The sequence below is a fragment of the Pelodiscus sinensis genome, chromosome 6 (genome assembly GCF_049634645.1).
Source record: "Pelodiscus sinensis isolate JC-2024 chromosome 6, ASM4963464v1, whole genome shotgun sequence".
NCBI lineage: Eukaryota > Metazoa > Chordata > Testudines > Trionychidae > Pelodiscus > Pelodiscus sinensis.
In genome coordinates this window covers 92,494,520-92,517,874 of record NC_134716.1, presented here as the reverse complement: position 1 = coordinate 92,517,874, position 23,355 = coordinate 92,494,520, and the positions used below count along the sequence as shown (strand labels likewise).

Sequence of the window (23,355 nt, the reverse complement as noted above, 5' to 3'; positions counted from 1 at the left end):
TGTCTAGATTGGCATGGACGCTTTTCCGCAAAACGGGTAGATGCTGTTTTGAGCAAGAAAGCCCCAATCGCCATTTTCGCGATCGGGGCTTTTTTGCGCAAAACAATACTGTGTTGTCTACACTGGCCCTCTTGCACAAAAGCATTTGCGCAAGAGGACTTTTGCCTGAACGTGAGCAGCATAGCATTTCCGCAAGAAGCAATGATTTCAGACAGTAGGATGTCAGTGTTCTTGCGGAAATTCAAGCGGCCAGTGTAGACAGCTGGCAAGTTTTTCCGCAAAAGCAGCTGCTTTTGTGGAAAAACTTGCCAGTCTAGACGCAGCCAGTGAGTTTTATTGATCCTATGAAGCTCAGGAACTGTGCTACATTGGCTCCCTGCTCTCTTGGGCCTAATCTATTGGCACCTTACCTATAAGTTACCTATTTACATACATACAAATGTGGAACATTCCTGTATAAATACTCCTCCCTGTCAAAGGAAAAAAATTGGTTTGTTATCTTTAGTTTCTCAGTGATGTATAAAGGCCGTCAGCAGCATAGTCTAGTGTTTAGAGTAAAGGTTGGGGCAATACCAGTCTGAGTTTTTGGCCCAGCACTGCTTCTGATTCAGTGTGAGACCTTGAGCAAATCACTTAATCTTGCCTAAGTTCTGCTAGAGCTGACTCACTGATGGAAAGAACAACAAGCTACCACATTTTTGTGAGAAATTCTGCTAGGCTTAGGGAGTTGTGTGGTGGGGATAAATTGGTGATGTCAGTTATTACGTCTCGACAGTGGGGGAGACTTCTAGGGTGGAGTCTGTGGAATAGATTGCTAGTGGACTGGCTATGTCAGAATAGGGGAGGGGGGACTGTCAAGTGTATGTGGGGGAAGTAAAACTTATATTGAACAGTTACTTTGCTGGGTTGATAGGTGTCTGATACTGGGGAATACTGGGTGCTAATTTTGAATGGACTGGCTTTACTGGAGAGGAAGTTATTGTGTCTGTTTACAGAGACTACAGAGGTGCCAATTTTTAATAGGATACTTTGTTCTGGTGGAGGAAATGACAGGTAGGAGGGATGTGAATGTGAATTTTAAAAAGAGGGCTTTGGCATGAGATATTTACAGAGGGATAAACTTGAAGTACAATTTTTAAGGCACCAGTGGAATCATTACGATAAAGAGACGAATATGAACACTTTTTAAAGAAATAACATTCTATGGTAAAAAAACAACAACAAATGGTCTGGTAGCACTTTATAGACTAATGAAACATGTAGATGGCATCATGAGCTTTTGTGGGCACAGCCCACTTCTTCAGATGACTGGAGTTATGAGTTTGGGATATGAAAACTCTAAATAGGAGTGGGGAAGAAGAAGAGAAAGAAAAAGGGAGGGGTGGGTGGGAGACAGAGTATCATTAAGTATCTGGAAATGGGTACTTAAACCTCAGCAGATAAAAATCCAAGTCAATAGATAGATAGATTCCTAAACCAGGAAGGATACCACGCAGGGAGCTGTTAGCATCTTCAGTGGTTATTAAGTAGGCAGAGTCCCCATCAGCCCATTATCACGATTGAGTCCATTAGTATGTGAACTGAATTTGTGGATAAACTGGGATTCCAGGGCTTCTCTGTGTATTTGGCTTCTAGAGCTGGTTTGTGACAAGACAGCTACTTGCAGGTTTGTCAGACTGTGGCTAGGCAAGCTGAAAAGCTCACCAACAGGCTTCTGTATATTCCCTTTAACTCTAGGGGACTTATTGTGAGCTGAAGTTAGTAGGACCTATGTTATTAACAAGATGGCCTTGGCCTCACAGGAGAAATTGTTGTCAACTGATGGTAAATCAATGTGAGTTGGTGCATTTGGTAAGGAGATGGCTTTGCACAGCACCTGAGAAAATAAAGGAGGGGTTTCATAGGGTATCATGGCCCAGGGTGGCTGAACCCTCCTGCGTGGGTACAAATGAGATGATGACTTTGTGAAGCAGGGAACAAGAGGAGGTGGAGGCAGAAAGCTGGGGCATGGGTCTTCTCACAGTGGCCTTGCCTGGGGACTGGCGAAGATAACTAATGGGCTTGAGTTGCAGATGGTGTATTAGAGCGAGGGGAAGGGTTTAAACAGGGGAACGCGAGCTGGGGGAGGGAAGAACAAGGACAAGCGGCTGGTTTTAAGGGTGCCACACTGCGGTGGGAGGACTGATCAGTGCATGGTGCACAGTGGGGCTGGCTGTGGGTCCGCGCGGGAGCCGGGTTAGAAGGGGGCGGAGGTATCGGCGGGGTGGTGGGGGGACACGTGTGTGGGGGCAGCTGTTACGGGAGGAAGGGGAATCAAACCGGAGTGGCGGGTGTCAGCGCCGCTTTGCCGTAAGCAGGGCCATGGTCGCGGTCACCTCAGCACCCCCGCGAACGGTCCCGGGAAGCGCTTCCGAGGGGCGGAGGAAGCGGGAGGTCCCAGCGCCCTCTCCTGCAGCAGGCGCAGGCCAAGCCGGAGGTACCACCCCCCTTAAGCCGGTCCCGCCGAGAGTGACGCCTCCGAGAAGTGCGCAGGCGCAGCGGCTCCCAGCGCCTGTTGTATCCGGCCGGCGCCTTTTCTCCCCTCCCCCGAGCTGCTGCCCTGTGCCCTCCCCGTCTGCTGCGCGTCCGCCCGGCAGCGCCTCGGACCCCGGCTGCCCCATGAAGCGATGGCAGCGGCCAACTTCGGCAAGATCCAGATCGGGATCTATGTGGAGATCAAGCGCAGCGATGGTGAGCGAAGGGGAGGAGGCAGAGCGGCCGCAGCCCCCGCCGCCGCCTCCTCTGCGAGGCAGGGGGCTGCGCGCGGGGCCCATTGTGCGCGCGGGGCCCGAGGAGGGGCCGGCCTGGGCCTGCTGTTTGCTGCGGTTGTTAGGGAGCGTTGGTGCCGTTTCCCGGGTGCGCCGGGTGGGAGGGGGGAGCTGCGCGAGGGACACGGGCGGCAGCCGCCGCCGCTGGAGACGGGGAGGCTGCTGCAATGCTGGGAGGAGGGGAGGGGCTGGTAAGGGGATGGAGGCTGTGGCTCGGGGAGCGGGGATGAGTTAGGGGAGGAAGGAGGATATGGGCTGGCTGGGGGGAAGGGAAGGTAGAAAGGAAAAAGCGGAAGGTCTGGTCCGGGGTGAGGCGGTAGATAACTGGAGGGAGGGGAGACGCACTGATTTGGGGTGGAGACCACAAAGAGGGAAGTTTGGGCTGGGGAAGGGTGAGAGATGGGTGGGGAGGAAGAGCAGAAGAGGCGATGATGGCTATTGTAATGTACGGCGATAACTTCGCAGTCACACTGAAACACAAGCTGTGGCTAGCTGCACTTACAGTACATGGCAATGGACACTCCCTCCCTCCATCATCTAACAGAAACCCTGATGCTATTTTGGCTATTGGGCACCTCTTTGCAATCTAATACATTGCTCTGTATTTAGACCTCTCAGTTGTTGATCCAGTATTTTTTTTCCTTCCTGCCTGCTCAGTAGCATGTGCACTGATTTCTGGAGATGCACATGAAGTTAGGAGACAGTGACTGCGTTTTGGGGTGATAAAACTTGTGTAGTGGGTATGTTGTCTAAATAGGGGCTTAGGTCAGAGGTTGAATGAGGATTTTGGTAGTTGAATCAATGGACAGGCTTTTCATACTTGCAGTTTTGTTCTTTGAATACGTGAGCACCTTTCCAAGATCTGAACTTCTGTGGGGATGGAATCACATTGGGATTGTTTCTGGGAAGTCCATTATTGTTCAGTAGTCTGACTATTTAGAACCTGTCTTGAGAAGTTCAGATCCTTGTGCAGCAGCTGAGGGATAACCCTGGAGATTCATGGTGCTGAAGCTTAAGAGTATGGCTAGAGCATGAGGCAGCAGATAACACATCCTGATGCAGCTTAACTACCTTCCCTTCCTGCTTGTCTAGATCAAATGTTAAACACTGCATTTTTATGTCATTAAGACTGCCATCACTTAGTATACATAACATCTCAGTTTGTGATATTGACTTGTGTGTGACGCACAGAACGGGATAGGCTTTTTATTGATTGATTTCAGTGTATTGCAGATTTCTTTATAGATAGTGCTTTTTTTAAAATACTTCATTGTGCTTGTGAAATTCTTTGACTGAGAGTTCTGTGAGCTTTTAGTAGATATAATTGTGGATTGCATGTCTTGCTTATGTTTGGGGAAAAAAATTGCCTCCATACCAATAATTGTTTTCCTGATTATCTCTGGTCACTTTTGACACCAGAAATGAGAACAGTTAAGTCTTGTATATGACAAACATTAATAATTAGCTTAAGTGATGCAGCAAAATGTGTAATGATTACATACACACGCACGCACACACAATGTAAAATCCCATTTAGTTAAGTTACATGTTATGTTTAACCAGTTAACTGCTTAAGCAGGGTTTGGCGGAGGTGGACATTCCAGCCTGGCTAAGCTGGAGAGTCCCCCTTGCCTGCTTTGGCCGAGTGGGGGCTGCTCTGGCCAGACAGGAGCGGCTCCTCCATTGCGGGCGAGGGCCACTCCAGCCCCCACTGGTTAACCTCATTTGGTAAGGGTGATGTTTACCGGTTAAACATTCTCATCTCTGATGTATGCATATTTTTTCTTTCCACTTCGATTATTTCTCAGTGAATTATTGGAGAAACTGTTTCTAGACACATGGGGGCACTGTGGGTAGGTACTAGTGGACTGTCAGCTCCGGAGTCATTTAACCTATATCTATGCTGCAAAAGGAACAGATTAGCAGCTTGAGTGAAAGGTTAGGGCTACACTGAGGTAATAGTCTAGGCTAACTCTGAGTGAACATGTATAACTCAAATTCATGTTTTGGTTTATAAGGGGTAAGTATAATATCTAAAAATCAAGTAGCTATTTATTTACCTGTTTTGTTTATCTGACAGTTCTTTAGGACGAGAAGTCAACAAAAGTTTTGATAAGCTTCTAGGGCAGGGGTGGGCAAGAGGAGGCCAGCAGGCTGGATCTGGCCCGTCAAGCCATGGGATCCAGCTTGCGGCTGCCTTGCCAGAGCCTTTAAGCAGAGAGTGGCTGCAGCTTCTTTAGAGGCTGTCTGCTCTATGCTCTCGCCCTGCCCTGCTCCCTAGCAAAATCTCTCCGTTCCCATTGGCTAGTTTCCAGCCAATAGGAGCTGAGAGATTTTTTTGCTGAGGGAGGGGGCATCTTGTGAAGCTTCTTTCCTCCCTCTCCCCTGCCTGTTGCAGAGCTACATGGAGCTTCCTGCAGGGCTACTGGCTGGGAGCTGCCTAGGTTAAGTGCCAGAGCCTGCCTCAGGCCACTACCCAAACCCTCTGTACCCCTTTCCCTCTTTCCCCCAGGTCACACAACTCCCTCCCAGACCCTGCACCCCCTCTTACACCCTTTCATAGGCTAGACTCCTCTCCTGTACCCATACCCCATTCCCCTGCCCCAGGTCATCACCCATATCCTCTGCACCCCATTCTCCCAGGTCACAGCTCCATCTGAGACCCTGCACTCCCTCCTAGATCCCTTCTCACAGGCCAGAATCCATACCTTCTCCTGGACCCTGCACCCCAAACCCCTGTCCCAAATCACAACCCCCTCCTACACCCTGATTCCCTCTCAGACTTCACACCCCATCTTGTACCCCAGGCTTCTACCACAAGCTCCTTTCTGCACTCAATATCTGTCTCAGACCCCACACTGCCTCCATAGTTATGCGGCCCTTGCCCACTTGCCAAAACCTTGGCGTGGCCCCTCCCATGAAAAATTATTGCCCACCCCCATTCTAGGGTAACACCAAAGGGCAGGCTGAGTCTCCAGCCTATCCACTAAGTATTCTAAATGTTTCTCTGTGGACAGAGCTGCCTTGGAATTGTAACACTTTAAGCCCTGCTTTTTTGAAAGTCTACAATTTTACAATTATTTTAAGGAATGGCAACTTTCTATAAAATAACTTTTTTTATTCATATACAGCATTTGATAGTCTTACATATTGTAAGTGTACCATTACAATATGTACACTTGAAAGCAAGGACTTTGAAATACTTTAGAAAGTTGAATTATTTTGATTAGGATTTCAAGTTCCAATACTGGCATATTGTAGGATGCAAATGGAAAATAAGTATACTAGAAATAAAATCCATTCTTGGAATCAGTAGCCAAAACATCATGACAACTTTTGGATGAAACTCAATACCTCCATGAAGAGATTTTATAGTAGCTTTTACTGGGAAGTGTTGGTTTCTTGAGATGAGCAATGGTAGAAATGTCATTTTGGTATTTTCAGTTATAATTGTAGTGAATAAATAGTTCCCTTCATTGATCGAACAGCAATAACCAGTCCACTAATTCAATTATTTAGAAAGTTTTTAGTGTATTTAAATGTAATACTCATGTTTGAAAATAATGAACATATAGCTGTAAATAGAGCATCTGTTAACCCTATTGACATGTAACAACTCTGTGGAAGCAAAATCTGAGTCACTCGAATAACTTGACATAATATGAATGTTCTGTGTACAGCCTGAACAAAATTCTCATCACCTGCTAACCTTATGGACTAAACCTGCTTACCAGACCAAAAATATAGTAGGTGTCACAGGCTGTGCCCATGTTTCCTGGTCTCCAGCATGAATCATGTTGCTGGGACCTTTTTGCACACCTGAGTAATAGCTGTCCACATACAAAGGCTACGTCTACACTGGCATGATTTTGCGCAAATACTTTTAACGCAAGAGTTTTTGCGTTAAAGTATTTGCGCAAGAGAGTGTCTACACTGGCATGTGCCTTTGCGCAAGAGATGTGCTTTTGCACAAAAGCATCCGTGCCAGTGTAGACACTCTTGCGCAAGAAAGCTCCGATGGCCATTATAGCCATCGGGCTTTCTTGCGCAAGAAAATAACGTTGTCTGTCTACACTGGCCTCTTGCGCAAGAACAGTTGCGCAAGAGAGCTTATCCCTGAGCGGGAGCTTTAGAGTATTTGTGCAAGAAGCACTGATTTCCTACATTAGAACATCAGTGTTCTTGCGCAAGTACTCGCGGCCAGTGTAGACAGGTAGTAAGATTTTGCACAAAAGCAGTCGCTTTTGCGCAAAATCTTGCCAATGTAGTCACAGCCATAGTGTATGTTTGTGTGTGTGTGAGATGCATTACTGTGTGAGTGACATGGAAGCAGCATTAGTTAGTGAGATGTATACACACGCACTACACCACATCACCTAATGCTGCTTCCATGTCACTCGCACAGTAATACAGCTGGCCACCCTCAGTAAACCAGTTTATGCTAACTCTTCTCCATAATAAATCAACTTATATTGACGTTCCTTCTACTTGTTCAATTTTTTGGTGAGAGGCTGAGCTCATCCCACGCACTGCAACCTTCTGCTGGGGAAGTAAGAAGGGAGCTGGAATCCCTTTCTCTTTCCCCAATGTGCTCCCTACCCAGTTCAGCCCTGTTTATGGTACCTACTCCTCATACGGCTTCCAAATCCTCACTCATCTCTTTCCCTAACCACTCAAACAGAACTAGTGCTGTCTGTGTGCAGGCTTGGAATAATATGGGGAAGAACATTGAATTTATTAAATTGTTATAATACAGTTGAATCTTTCTGGAACACGGATTTTGATTTACCACCAACACCGGAGAGCACCAGTGGCTGGGAGTGAAGGCTGGGTAGGAATCCAGTTGGTTGGGAGTGGACTCCAGTGGCTGGGGCCAATAGCGGGGTCAGAAGCTGGGATGGGACCTTGGGAGCTGAGGCTGGCTGTCAGGAGAGGAGCCTGGTTGGGAGGCTGGTGGCTCCCCTAGTCTGGCAAACCCCCTCATTCAGTACTGGTTAGGTCCTGAGGGTGCTGGACCAGGGAGGTCCAACTGTACCATGGACCTCCCATCTGGAATACTCTCAAGTGCTGCTAGCTATCTCAGAAATGATTAAGTAGAAATAGAGAGAGGTCAGAAGTGGGTGGGAAGAATGAATAAAAGCATAGAAAAACTTTAGTGTGAAGAGAGAGTGTAAAGATTGGAAGTATTTGAGGGGATGAGTAAGAGGTGACAGAATAATGAGCTGGCTGAACCGTTAATGGTGATCTCCAATAAGTCTTGGAGCATTAGGGAACTTCAAGAAGACTAATATTATGCCAGTTTGTAAACAGGGTGACCCAGTAATTGTAGGTTTGTCAACCTGACATTTATCTCAGGCAAGCAAGCTAATGAAGTGGCTGGTACAAGACTAGATGAATAAATATGAAAGGAGGGTAATGTAATCAATATAAACTAAAATGAATTTATATCAAATAGATCTCATCAAGCTAATTTTATTTTTTTAAACGAGATTACAAGTTTGAAAAAGGTAATAGTGTTGACATGATAGACTTGTGTAAGATGTTGGTATCATACAACATTTTGATTATAAAAGCTTGAATAGTACAAAATTAATATAGTACACATAGGTAGATTAAAATCTGGCTAACATATATGTCTCAAAATATAATGGTAGATAGGGAACTGTCATTAAGTGGGTGTTTCCAGCATGATCATGCATGGATTGGTTCTTGATCCTATGCTATTTAACATTTTGATTCATGATGAAAACATAAAATCATCAATTACAAAGTTTGCAGATGACCTTCAAATTGGAAAGTGGTAAATAATAAAAAGGACTAATTCAGAATAATCTAGATCACTTGGTAAATTGGGCATAATTTAACAGTATTTGTTTGAATAAGGCTAAATGTATACATCTAGGAACCAAGAACATAAGCCATCCTTACAGGATAGCAATTCTATCCTCTGAAGTAGTGCATCTGAAAATGATCTAGGTGTCATGATGGATAATCAGCTGAACTTGCGCTCCCAGTGTGAAGCTTTCACCAAAACACCAGGGGATGGATCGCTGGATGATTAGCTGTTCTGTTCATTTCCTGTGGGACACCTGGCAGTGGCCACTGTTGGAAGACAGGATGCTAGACTAGATGGGCCTTTGGTCTGACCTGGTATGGTGGTTCTTGTGCTCTTATAAGCAAACGTGATCCTGGTATACATAAATGGAAATCTGGGGGAGTAGAGGAGTTATTTTTCCTTAGTATTTGGCACTGGTGTTACCACTGTTGGAATACTCTGTCTCCTGTTCTGGTGCTCATAGTTCAAGAAAGGTGATCAACTTCAGAACGTTCAAAGAAGAGTCAAGAGAATATCTAAAGGATTTGAAAACTTGCCTTACAGGGATAGAATGAACTCTGTGAATCTATTTAGCTTAACAAAGAGAAGGGCAAGGGGTGACTTGGTTACGTTCAGAATAACATGATACAATGGTTTGAGGTTGAAGTTCAGTCAGGAAATAAAGCCTCTCTCTCTCTCTCACTCACATATATATTTATTTTACTGCTGGGGTAATATATCATTGGAAGAAATTACCAAGGGTTATGGTGAAGTTTCTATTGCTGACAACTTGAAAAATCAAGATTAGATTTTTTTTCCAACATATACTCTCTCTGGGAATTATTTTGGGGAGAGTTATGGCCTATGTTATTCAGAAGGTCAGATAAGATGATGATAGTTCATTCTGGCCTTGGAATATGTGGACCTATGAATGATAGGGAGAAGGTAGAGCAAACTCTTCTGTTCACCTTTTTTCATAATGTAAGAACAAATGGACATTCCATGATATTGAAAGACATCTCATTTAAAGTAGTTAAGAGAATAAGCAACATGCATTTAGCTTGTGGAACTGATTGCCACAAGATATCATTGAAGTCAGGAGCTTTGTAGGATTTAAAAAAAAATGTTGACATGGATGGAAAAAATTAATGAAACATAGAAAACCCCTGTAAGTCTTGGAAGACTCTGTGCTGCAGTCAATAGTTCATATCAATTCCAACTGATGAAATTTAGGAAGAAACTTTCCCTATGAGCATATCATTTTGCCACTGCGTACTGTATGGTTTCTTGTACTTTTCTCTGAAGCAGTTGGTCCTAGTCCGTTTTAGAGAGAGAGTACTAGACTAGATGGACTATTGATCTGATCTTGTGTGGCTGTTCCTAGACTTATAGTGCCATTATTACATCTGTTAACTTTAAAATTGTAATCTGAGAGTAATCTTGGTTAATGGTAAGTGCTATAAACTTAATTTTTTCAAATAAAATAATAGATTTTGCAGAATTTGATATTGTTCCTCCTTGAAAGTGCCCCCTGACTTCAATTTATCAAGCTCTCCTGTTATCAGCTATATATGTATGTATAAATAAATAATTTTAGAGTGAATCTGTCTTTGTATCTGCAAGTCCATTTGTTCAAGAACTTCTAAATGGTAAGAGTTAGGGCCACCAACCTTGGTATGCAGCTTCTTCTCCTCCTAACTTAAAACAAAGTCAGGGTTTCACAAATCCAAAAGTGATTAGAACTGTTCTAAATTTTTAGACTGAATAAATTTCCTATCAAAATGTGATTCATGAACTATTTGCTAGAGGTTGAACCTCTGTAGTCTAGCACACTCTGGTCTGGCAACATCTGTGGTCCAGCATGATTTTAGTTAGCCAGATGTCCACTTATCGTGGAGGTGGCCAAGTTTCCTGCGGTCACATAGTTTGTTTACAGCCACCAGTCCTATCTCTCAATGTTCTGTGCTTCTGTTTAGCTCTAATTTACTTCTAAGTGTCTTCCAAAAGCCCAGAAAGCAGTGGAAGTGTGAGTAATGCTGCTGGACAATATTGACGTCTGCAAATTCTCTAGTGGTATGTCTACACAGTAGCACGTACCTTGAAATGAGCTATGCAGTTTGAGCTATGCAAATTACGTAGCTTATTTCAAAATAGCTTATTTCGAAATTTGGCGCTGTCTACACAGTGCTAATTTTGAAATAAATAAATCACTATTCCAGCCTCTTCCTTAATCCTCATGCAACCAGGTTTACAGAAAGCAAGAATAAGAAGCCTGTTATTTCGAATGTATTTTGAAATACTGGGTGTGCTGTTAAGATGCACAGAACACTATTTCAGAATAACTTCAGTTATCCCGAAATAGCGCCGCAATGTAGATGTACTCTAGTTCCACACTAGTTAGGTCCTAAAAGTGCCTGTTTAGAGAAATTCAGCCTGTACATACCTTTCTGGAGATGGCCAGGTAGTCAATATAAATTGTGAGTTTGAGTCCTCAGCCCTCATTTGACTTTCAGTTGCCTATGATTTAACACTAAGCATATAGCTGCATATATTTGTTGGCTAATAACTGGAAGTAAAGGGTCAATACTAGCTATATTACTACAGTTTGTACCTTCAAAATCCAAGACTCTCTAGTCTGGCAACATCCGTGGTCCTGCTGGACCATGAATGCTGCTGGAACAGAGCGCCAGGGAGCCGAAGGGCAGGAGGGCCAGCCGTGCAAGGCATCAGAGTCAGCAGCCCGGTTGGGGGCAACATGCGACCGGGACTGGAGCCCTCTAGCAGCCCCTGGGAGCACAGTGCCGGGGCTGAAGACCTGTGGCTTCCTCCAGCTGTGCGGGCCCAGGCTGGGGCTGTGTGAGAATGGGTCTGGAACCCTGCATCTTCCCCCCATCTGTGTGGGGATGGGACCTGACTCCTGCGTCTTCCCCTGGCTGTGTGGATATGGGGCTGGAACCCCAGCCTGTGGCTGCTCCCTGCTACACAGGAACAGAGCACTGCGTTAGGAGCTGGAGCTTGTGTCATCCAGGGAGCCAGCAGTAGCTAGGCAAGCAGTCTAACCAGGTTGCTGGGGATGGCAAGACAAGGTTTCCTGCTGGGGCAGCCTGCCAGGAGCGGGTGTTGGGTTGGGGGCTGATGGCAGGAGAATTCCCCTGGTCTGGCAAATTCTCTTGTTCAGGACCAGTCAAGTCCCAATGATGCTGGACCAGAGATGTTCAATCTGTGCTAGATGGAGTGTGGGGATTTCCTCCAGTACTCCCAACCCCATTCTCCATCCATTGTACTAAAAATAAAATTATCAAAATAATTGAAACCAGTGTGATTATATTATATTATTTTTTTAAAATGCCAGTTTTTGCCAATTCTGTGTCTGTGTGTGTGCGCGTGCGTAATTCCCCCAGGAATACCACATAAAGAGCTTTGCATTTGCTACTGCATCTGAACTAATGGACATGACACTTAAGCTTGAGTAGTTAAAGGCTGTGTTCTTAGATCCAGCCATTCTGAGTTCAGTACCTGCAGAGGAACACGACAGGAGATGTTGTTACTTGTTAGTGGCATATCACATGTAATTTAAACTTTAAAAAGGATTAGTGTTTTACTGTGCTGCCTTTAAAATTAGAGATGGAACTTGCAGCCTTTCATGGTATTTAGGCTGCTTTTCTGTACTGTTTGATTCTAAATAATTCTTGAAAGTCAAAAATAGAAATCTTCTTCCTTAGAGGAATTTTGTTTTCATTAGTACTTCTGTACCACAGGCTTGTTTAGTGTAAAGAGACTTTTAAAGGTGGATTTAAAGCTGCCGTGTGATCATTGGGCTTGCACAGTCCTGATCTCTCTCCCTTTTCCTGCTGGAGAAACCCATGCTGTAGCTAACCCTGCCCAGTAGAAGGCTCTCCCCCCACTCTTTACGTTGGTCATTCCAGGGCCGTAACTAGGGCGGGGCAAGTGGAGCATTTGCCACTGACACATCATAATCAGTAATAAGTAAAAATAAGCTGCAAAAGTAAAGAATACGACATGTGCTAACCCAAAGAGAGAGGGCACATAATTAAAATTTTGCCTTGGGCACAATAATAGCTAGTTATGGTGGTAGGCCATTCGCCTACAAGATTAAACTATTAGTTAAGGAGCAGGTAGAAAGCTACTCCCTGGATCTCCAAACACTGGCTAAAGACGTGATCTGAAGCTTCATTTTAGAAAAATAAGATCTTCACTTCTCATATTTATGGAGTTGGTGTGGCTGCAGGAGCATTAGTCTTCCTTTGAAGCACCTTATTCTCCAATTGCTGAGAAACATGTTATTCAAAGCATGTGAGCAGATGAGAGGTATAAGAGAAACACAGGAGGGAAAAGGATACAGGTGTGTGGGGAAAGAGAAAATATACCTAAAAAGAGGGGGCTGGAATGTGAAATTAAATCCCTTTAGTTCTTCCCATGTCTTTCGTTTTGAAAAAATGTTTTTATTTTTTTTCTGTACCATAAAATATGACTAAAGATGAATAACAGTCCTGAAGTAGTCATGGTTTTGTATGTTTTTTTAGATTAATATTCTATTGTTGACATTTCACCCGCTGGGATTAGAAAGATAAGGTTACACAGAGCTAGAACTAAAAGGGGTTTGGAGCAATTAAAATTATGAAGAATGATTAAGGTAATAAAATAGGTATAGCTTGGGGTTAAGAGTGAAAGAATAAGAGCTATGTCTACAAATAGTGGACGGATGTCAACATCAAGGAGGAAAAAGACCCTGTTAAGGTTGGTGTGACAAGAATGAGTAGAGGTATAAAATTGCTCAAAGACAAAATAGGCTAGGCTACAAGCTAATAGCTGTTAAAATATAGGCCTTTAAGTTTGTGCAGTCTTAATTTTAAGATCTCTGAATAGGTTGATAGTGGCCCTGTAGGCACAAATCCAAAAGTGGTTGATTACTTGTAGCAGGTTTATTATGAAAACTGTAAGTGACAAGATGTGGAGTGTACATCAGTGATGAGAGGTTAAAAACGATTTTTGGAACTATCCTAGAAGCAAGTGTTACAAACCCAGGAAATTCAGAGTTAATATTTCATTTAAAAGAAACCCCTTCATGTTGAGCCTTTTGCTTGGGTGCAATAGTAACAGTTTTGGAAGAGGATAGTTCATGAAATTCACTATATAGAAGAATATGTTGAGCTTTAGCTGAAGGAGAATCTCTCTTCCAATTATGAACAACAATAGCAAAAGAGGACCATTCTAAAAAGCTACACCAAAAAGATTCTAAATATAAGATTAGATTTCAGTAAGCATTAACTTTGTTAGACATTTGAAGGTCTGAGCTCGTTCATTTGCAAAACCCATTCTAACTTTTGATGCCAATTTTCTTAAAGGACACAAGTTTTAACTATTAATAGCTTTATTTGTCAGATCCTAGACAATGAATTTTGTGCCAAAGAATAAGAACTGTGATTTTTGGGTTGATATCTTGCTTTATTCTATATATAACTAAATAATGGAATCCTTCTTTTAAGTGCAAAAGACAGCTTAACCTTAACTATGGAATTGCAAGCAGAGCTTCCATAATTAGAGATAAAAAGGCTTGTTAAGTCATCTTTCTGATTCGCTTTTTTCTGGTTGTATGGTTATTATTGTGATTGAATTGTGGGAAGATTTAAAAGTGTAGAAAAGCAAATAAAAATGTATAGCAAAAAAGGATTACAGTTCTAGGTAATCCTTATGGGTGAGTAGCACCAACATGGCAAGCTTGAACATAGTCTGTCTGCAACTGTGGAGATTTCTTCTTATCCACTATCTCAACTAAAGGGTAGCATGAGTGCAAGAAATGAGGCAGAGCTTGGTTTTTTTTTTCTTTTGAGGTTTAATTTCCAGCTATGACAATTTTATATTTTGGTGTTCAACTTGGCACTTTAGAAACTGTGTTTTGGTATTACCGATGCCTCAGTATACCAATATATGTTTGGTGCTCCACCCAATTTTGACACTGGTGACTCTCTTTTGTTGATGCTTCAGTGTCTGTTTTGGTGGTCCAGCAGCACTTGTACTTAAAAAGTAGTTCAGTGTCAGTCTTGAGATGTGTTTGTTCCAGAGCTTGATGCCTATTTTGGTACCTCAGTACTTGCCTATGGAATAAACTGTGCGGAAATGTCAGAATCAAGGGTTGCCAAAGTCTTTCACAAGGAAGAAAGTAAGGGTATGTCTACACTACCAGCTTTTATTGGCAGGGCAGTGTAAACATTGTTGACACTTTTACCAACAAAATCCATCCCCCCCCCCCCCCCCCGCGCAGTGTTTTGCATTGTCCTGTAGCAAAGCTTTTGTCATGGGGAGAGGAGAGGATTTGAGTGCCCATGAAGGACAAAAGCTTTCTCAGCATTGGCAATTAGCAACAAAGTCTCACAATACCCATATGAGACAGGGAGCAAAATCATTTGCGGGGGGGAATCCAGATTTAGGGCCAACATTTGTGAAAGTGGCTGAATATTTCTGTGATTGGGTGCCCAACTTGACACTTAGGGTTTGACTTCTCAGAGTTGCTGAAGATCCATAAATCTCACTCCGACTAAAGTGTGGCTGCTGAGCACTTGAAGATTGGCTCCACGAGCAAAATATAGTAGAGGCCATATTTAAGACCAACATTTTCCACATAACTGTGGCAGAGGCAAGGATAGATCCCAGTTCTTTTGTTGTGTAGTTAAGTGTTTTAACCACAAGACTGTTCTTTTTCTTCCTTCAGTCCCCTGCCTTATTAGCAACATGCTTTACAACTTAAGTAGCAAATGAGATTGTTTCATTGGTAACAGCCTCATCCTCTACATGAAGCTGATTTACTCACTGAGCATTATCTGTCCTAGCACTCAAGGAAGGTGAGATCCTGAGGAAAATGTTGTTTTCATTAGCTAATATCATAATGCTCATATGGGGGCAGAATTAAGGTTGCATGACCCACTATAATTCTGGTATTTGCTACCTTGGTGTGCTTGATTTTACACCTCTGTATTTTCTTAACATTTTTATATAACGTATCTAAAGTATTTTTCAGGAGACTGTTTTTGAATGTATAATTACACTTTCTGTGAAATGCAAATGGGAATTTTCAGAGGATTATAACTTGGCCAGATATGTTTAACAGGAACATTATCTTGTTAACCCCTTGATTGATGAAGTGTGGATACTTCTTGCCTATTGAGAAACTACTCCACAATTAGACCCTGTCATCTTTTTAGGTATGGGAGGCAGACAGATACTGTACTTATGAGGCCCATGAGGATAAACGTATAGATAAATGTAATAGGTAAGTGTCTGCTTCTCATCCTATGAAGCATCTAATGTTGACCACTGTCAAAGACAGAATACTGAAAAATTCAACCACTGGTCTGATCTAGTGTAATATCTCCCATATTCATTCAGCGGTAAGGTCAGACTATTACTCTAGTTTCCTTCTCCCGCACCCTCCCCCCCCCATGAAAATTGAATTCTCATTTTCATGCCACCTTAACCTGAAACCATTATAAACAGTTAGCTGATATTAAGGTCATGTGACTAATTGGACACACCCTGTATTGTTCCTAGGGCTTTAGAAGTTTCTCCACAGCACAGTGTCTCTTAAGTTAAGATTTTAAATTGCACATGGAAAAGTGCAAACACAGTATCCCTTGGAGACCATTATAACTTTTCCCAAAACAAAACAACAAAAACCCAGAGTTGCACCCCTTTTCCCTGGCTTAAGCTTTTGGCTTAAAATTCTCCTGTGAGGAAAAATGCCTTACCATAGGGTAATTATTCTTAACCAGCCATCTTGATTTTTTTTCCTTCTCTATCATTGCCAGCTCAATGCTGATGGGTATCTTGCATAACACACTGAAATCTGTTAGAAAGATCAGAATTAGGGCAGAATCAAAGAGTATTTGGGTAAAATCAGCCAGTCCAGATGTGGGTAAAAAAGCTGTGTATAATTCAGTATACACATTCAGAATCACTAACTAATTTAGGGGCTATTTGGAATGTTGAATTTGGCCAAAGTTGTTTTTTGTAAATTTCTCTTTATTCCTAAACTTTCTCCTGTACTGTTATAGTCTCCAGTAAGATTCAGTTGTGGAATCGATTTTCATGAAATTTTTCTGAATGTTTGCTTTTGCATTTCCTGCTCACTTTCTTCAGGCTTTCTATACTATGGCTGGAAAATGAAGGGAGTGTGGCTCACATTTTTCATTTTACACTTTCAGTGTCACTAGCACACACAATAACATTTGGCCACATTCTTCCAACACAAATAAACTAACTGTATTGTAGTCATCTACACACTGCATGTGAATTTATATGAGGTATAGTGAATTCAGAGTACTTCATTTTATGGGAAGTAATATAGGTATCCTTTATGGTGTGCAACACAAGTTTATACAGTTAATACAGACATACTGTAATGTGAATCTGAATTCTGTGAATACAGGCAGTCCCCGGGTTACGTACAAGATAGGGACTGTAGGTTTGTTCTTAAGTTGAATCTGTATGTAAGTCGGAACTGGCATACAGATTCAGCCGCTGCTGAAACTGACCAGCGGCTGACTACAGGAAGCCCGAGGCAGAGTTGCTCTGCCCCGGGCTTCCTGGAATCAGCCGCTGATAAGTAACAACAGGCTGAATCTGGACGCCAATTCTTACATACAGATTCAACTTAAGAACCCCAGGTGTCCCCAAGTCAGCTGCTGCTGAAACTGATCAGCGGCTGATTCCAGGAACCCCGGGGCAGAACAACTCTGCCTCTGGCTTCCTGTAGTCAGCGCTAGTCAGTTTCAGCAGCAGCTGACTTGGGAATGCCTGGGGCAGAGCAGCTTGGGTGCTGCTGGGTTGCTCCAGTAGCGCCACTCCTCGGCGCTACTGGACCAACCCAGCAGCACCCAAGCTGCTCTGCCCCAGGCGTCCTGATTCAGCTGCTGCTGAAACTGACCAGCAGTGGCTGAATCAGGATGCCTGGGGCAGAGCAGCTGGGGTGCTGCCGGGTTGGTCCAGTAGCGCCCAGAGTGGTGCTACGGGACCAACTGGCAGTGCCCCAGCTGCTGTACCACAGGCGTCGGAGCAAAGCCGTGGAGCACGCTGGCAGCGGGACAGCCGCGACGCGTCTGGGCTGTCCGCTGCCCGTGTGCTCCGCGGCTTTGCTCTGCTTTGCTCTCCGTCTCCCTGGTCTGTTGGTCTCCAGCAGACCAGGGAGACGGGGAGCAAAGCCGTGGAGCACGCGGGCAGCGGACAGCCCAGACGCGCCGTGGCTGTCCCGCTGCCGGCGTCCTCAGAGGCTTTGCTTCCCGTCTCCCTGGTCTGCTTGTCTTCAGCAGACCAGGGAGATGGGCAGCAAACCCTGTTCGTAACTGCGGATCTGACGTGAGTCGGATCCGCGTAACTCGGGGACTGCCTGTATAGGGAACAGAAACTGAAGAAACACTGAGTTTGAATTCCTAGTGCATCAGGAACAGATGCTTTATTTTTGTAGTTTTTTTCCTCTTTTTGAGATGTCTTGTAGAAAAATATTCTTTGTTTTTTTTTTCTATCTTTATCCTGTCAAATACATTTTAATAAAAATCCTTATTTGATATTTTAAATACTCTTACTTCAGAAAATGGACTACAAATTAAGGACTGATGCCTTGCAGCCACACTGCAGATTCATTTGGCTATTGTGCTTCAGCATTTGAAATTGAATCTCACTTTATATGCAAGACAAGGTTTATGCCAGCCTAATTGGTAACTGGCATTTCTTAGTCTCACAGCTGCTATATTCAGCTGTGTGCTAGAAAAATATAATGGAATAGTGTTTGCAGAAAGCAAGAAGTGATTGTAAAAATATAAGACTACTTTGACAATTGAGTAACAAACTTTTTTGTTGTAAGGCAGATAAATTTTGAGCAGAAAATGGAATGTTATAGTGTATCCTTGGTAGGTTAGCTGAAAATATTTAGAAGCTAGATATAACTTTTTTGGTTTTGGTACTGTTAATATTTATTGTCACAATACAGATCATGTTTGGCATAGAGTTGGAATGAGTATTGAGATCTTTTATTGTGGTCTGCTGGCTTCTGTTTGAGAAAATTCAGTGTTCTCCATTCTAGGACTAAGCTGCTTTAATCTTCCTTCATTTGCTATGTCAAAGGTAAAACTTCTGCTGTCTCTTGGATGACCTAATGTGGAATCAACTCCTTAGTTTAATAATGTCTTCTTGGATGATCCATTGAATCAGTTTTGAGAACTGTTTTTCCTTTGGCTTACAAAATACTGTTTCTTATTAAAGTTGAGTCCTCATAGGGGCGTGCCTTCCCCTAGTGGCCCATGCTGTGGTCAAATGTGGCATTGCAAGCACTTCCTACATCACTTTCCCTTCAGCAGTGTATTTTGTCTTGCCCAAGGATTCCCATAGTTCAGCCCTCTGGGTCACTATGAGTTCAGTTGCCTTCTGGTGTAACTAAAGTTAAAATAAATGGTTCATATGCCCCTCTTAGGCGCCTCTTCAACCCACCAGGCACTGTTTGTGTCTGTGATCTTTGATAGAGGTTGGCTCTCTGGCTGGCTCTCTAGATTCTACCTCTAACATAGAGCAGCGTTTCCCAAACTATGGTCCACGGCCTGGTACTGAGCCGTGGGAAAAAATACCGGGCCTCAGTGTGGCTGCTGGGAGGGGAGGGGAGTGGAGTGGGCTGGGAGGAGGTGTGTGTGTGGGGGAAACCAGCTGCTGGGAAGCAGGGTTGGGGGCAGCAGGGCTGTCCGGCGGAAATCGGGGGAAGGGAGGCTGGGTGGCAGAAGTAGGGCTGGACGGGGGGGCGGGGAAGGGGATGGGGCAGGGGGGCTGGCTGGGGGAGGTTGGGAGGGTGAGGGTGGGAGAACCAGCCTCCGGAAGCAGGGCTGGACGGGGGCAGCAGGACTGGCCAGGGGAGATCGGGAAGAGAAGCGGGGAAGAATTGGCTGACTGGGAGGGGGTGGGGGGAGCGGGGCTGGTCAGGAAGGTCGTAGGGGGGAGCGGGGCTGGCCGGGGGAGATCGGTGGGGAGCAAGGGGGGGGGAACTGGCTGCTGGAAGCAGGACTGGAGAGGGGAGATTGGGAGGAGAAGCAGGGGGTGAGTGTGAGCGAATTGGCTGGTGGGAATTGGGACTGACCCAGGCACATGCAGACCCAGGCACATGAGTGAGTCTGGCCCTGGGGATTCCATTTTGCTCCCCCCGCCCCTTACCCTCCCTCAAGTAGTTGTGAACTCCCTGGCTAGTAGACACACTCATGCAGCGTGAGCATATCTACCAGCCAGGCAGTTCCCAGCTACGGACTGATACACCTAATAATAATAAAACTTACCTAATTAGAAAATAGTGGACATTTTATATGTCCGGTATTTTCTCAGTTTGTTTCCTGGACAGAACCCTCAAATATTGGACTGTCTGGTACAAAATCAGACACCCGGCAAACCTACCCCTCCTTGTACCCTCCCTCCTAACCAGATACCCTACCTCCAATCTGTTCCTGCTCCTGCCTCCTGGCGTGCCTGTGCAGCACCGGGTCCCCCAAGCCCTGGTCTAGGCTGGGCAGAGGATGCAGCTGGGTGAAACGCTGAAAATTTATTCATTTTTCATTCTTTTTTTTATATGCGTTTATCTCTTTGGGCTGCAAAAAACAGTACTGAAAAAAACCAGGTTCCAACTAAAGTAAAAAGTTTGGGACTTTTTACTGGTCTAGCCAGCTTTCTATCCATCCATTTATCCAATTCATATTCCCTTTACTTGCTGGCAACAATATTGTGGGTGACCATATCAAAAGCTCTGCAGTTTTCTGTCACTCCCTGACAGGGATAGGATGGGGAAGAGCAAGCATCCCTGGTACGAATCTCCAGGGTGGGAGTAGCTTCAGCCCCCAACCCTTTCTGCTCCCCCACAGTCTCCTGCCCACAGCCCCTCCTTACCATCCTACCCTCAATTCTTTAAGCTTGCAGTTGTATTTTTAGATATGAGAAGGTCACATCTAAATTAAACAGGGATAGCCAGTGCTTTGGATGAAAGACATCAAAGGGGAAGATTGTGCTATAGAAGAAATTGGTTAACTATGTAGTAACTAAAAATCTCTTGACTTTTTTTTCATACTGAGTATTTATTGCTCTGTGGAAATATTTTGGTAGCCACTGTACAATAATAAATCCGCCAATCCCTGTCCAAAAATACAAGCCACAATATCTTGGCCCAATTTTCGTTTAAGGAGATAATGCACAGCATGTTTGCAGATTCTCCTTGGTGATTGAGTGGAGCTATACATAGGTACTATGTAGTCTAAGATGGGGTGGGTAATTTTCTCTGGGGGGGGCCACTTCATGAAATTTGGTAGCTGATCACAGGTTGGCTCCACTGTGGGAAGGGGCGGTGCCTGTGGCAGAAAGGGCGGGCTGGGGAGTACCTTCCCTCCAGAATTGTTGGGGGCTGGAGGCTTTGAATTAAATACACAGCAAAGGGCCCTGCCACAACCACGTTGCCTGGTAGCGCCTGGATTTTCTGTGACTATTTAAAGAGCTTGTGGCTCTGGCCCCTGTTGGGGGTAGTGCCACGTCTGGGAGCTTTGAATCATTTCCTGCTGCCTGAGCAATGTTGAAGTAAGGTGTGCAACTCCAGCTACGTGCTAGGGATGTGAAAGGATAACCATGTATACTGTTGACTGATGAGCTTCACGGTTAATGTGCACAGTTACACACATGCTCTCGGTTCATGCAGGCAGCCGGCTTAAAAGCCAGCTCCCAGCATGCACTGGCTCCTGGGGAGCTGCCTGTCTGCCTGAGCTGCTGCTTCTGTATCAAGGTGGCTTCCTGGATCGGCTTCCCGGATTGGCTCCTGCTGAGCCTATTCCCCCTCTCCTCCACCTGGCCCTATTTAATCAGTTAATTGGTTAAACTTAGTATTTAACCAATTAATTAATTAACAGTATTTTATATCCCTATTAGAAACTCATATGAGGGTAAGGCAATGAAAAATTGTACTTCTGTTCTTAGTACTACTGTGGACGATTAATAGTGTTGTGGTTCCTTCAGCCATCCTGGGAGATCTCGCTTATCAAACTCTAATTCTTTGGCTTATGAAGCCTTTTAGTGGATAGAAGAAAGTAGCTGTTTAACTATATAGTAAGTACATGGAGAATTACAACGGAACATGCATTTGGTAGACTGAAGGGAAGGTGAAGGTGTCTCCTAGCCAGTCTGGATACTTCTGAGACACATCCATCTCATGTAAACTGCTCTTTGTATTTTGCACATCTCTGAGAGCAAAGGGGAGTGCCTCACTGAGAACTGGGAGGCAAAAGGTGGAGAGACTCCCAGGATTTTCTGACTTTGCCTCTGCAAATTTCCCCCGCTAGTCAGGCAGTCAGCTTTGTAGCCACAGTCAGAGAAGGAAATTGATACGGTTTGTATGACTTTTTTTAAAATTAGGAATGGATATTATTACAGGGAATTGTACCTTACTGAAATTATTTAACAATTTTTAAAATCATCAACAAATTAACCCTTCCAAACCATGATTTTTTTAAATTGATTAAACTATAAAGAGACCATAGTGCGAAGTTTAATCCACTGGAAATGGGGCAGATATGCCTAAAGTGCTGAATACATACGTCCTTTGGTGCAGGGGAGGCACAATGTGTAAAAATGTACAGGTTTGTAGTTGCTCTTTTGTCTTGGGGAGATGTTCTTGTACTTGGGGAAGTGAAAGAGGTGTCTCAAATATTGTGTTCTTGGCAAACTGCATGACATAGCTAGGTTTGGGTACTGTATGTGAGTGAAATATAACAATGTTCTACAGTAAGTTGGTCTGTTTGTGCCATATGTCTGATCTAGGCATTTTAGATCAGAGGAGGAACAAAGCCTGGTCTAATAGATTAATCCTTATGACTATGCACCTACCACCTTGCTGCCTCTGTATTGGGCTTAGAGGTAGACTAACTTGCTATTGGCCAGGAGGAAGATGGAGCATCACAGAGTATGGGAAGAGGGATAGAAGATGGTACACTTATTCCATAGTTACAGTGAAAGAAACTCTTCTGGAACTGATGCCATTTGGGTTAGTGAGTGGATGGAGAGCAGGTGGAAAGAGGCATGTGTCTGCTTTCATCCTCCCAACTCCGCATATTACCAGGAACGAAGTTGTTTAAATCCCACTATGGAGTCAGTATTTGGACAGTTTAGTGTAATACAGTGCATAACATTTATGGCTGAAGTCCCCTTTGCAGTAGTCAGGCTGAGTTGTTGCCTAACTCTCAAGGGTCATCTCCAGTGCTCTCTGCCTAAGTGTTTGGCTTGAAATTAGACGTGAAGAAGAGACTGTGGCTGTTCATAGACTCCTGTGATAAGATTTCCTTGATCAGGTGGGTGTTTTTGAAACTGTCTACAGCACAGCAGGGTTCTGTGGTGGTCTTCCTCACAAAAGTATGTCTAACTCCTTGCACTGTGCATATATATGTCAGGACATGTGCTCATGATACTACAGTGCTTGTTTTTGTCACTTGTGTTTTTATAATTCTGCTCCTTAGCTTGGGTGTTGCACTGAGCCGTTTCTCTTCTTCTGTTCTTGCTGCATAGCTGCTCATATATTGTCACATTCTGATGGCTCCTCCAAAGATGGGACTGGACATGCTCTTGTTCTTGAGGAGGGTAAGGAAGCCCTGGCTTGGACTAAGGATGTTAAATTTCGTTTAATCCACTAATTGACTACTTGATGGATTTTTCTATCAACTA

General features: G+C 44.1%; 1 protein-coding gene across 4 annotated transcripts in view; it reads left to right on the top strand.

Annotated features, from left to right (window-relative positions):
* The first annotated feature begins 2,282 nt into the window (after positions 1–2,282).
* The window catches only part of KIF2A (kinesin family member 2A), a 95,848-nt gene continuing 74,775 nt past the window's right edge, over positions 2,283–23,355 (top strand). The window contains exon 1 of one of the 4 annotated variants that reach the window (XM_006134427.4): positions 2,283–2,730. In XM_006134427.4, the coding sequence (XP_006134489.2) occupies positions 2,667–2,730 (64 nt within the window). In that variant the 5' untranslated portion in view covers positions 2,283–2,666. The remainder of the gene's footprint in view (positions 2,731–23,355) is intronic. The other 3 variants (XM_006134428.4, XM_006134429.4, XM_006134430.4) reach the window with 3 other exon arrangements.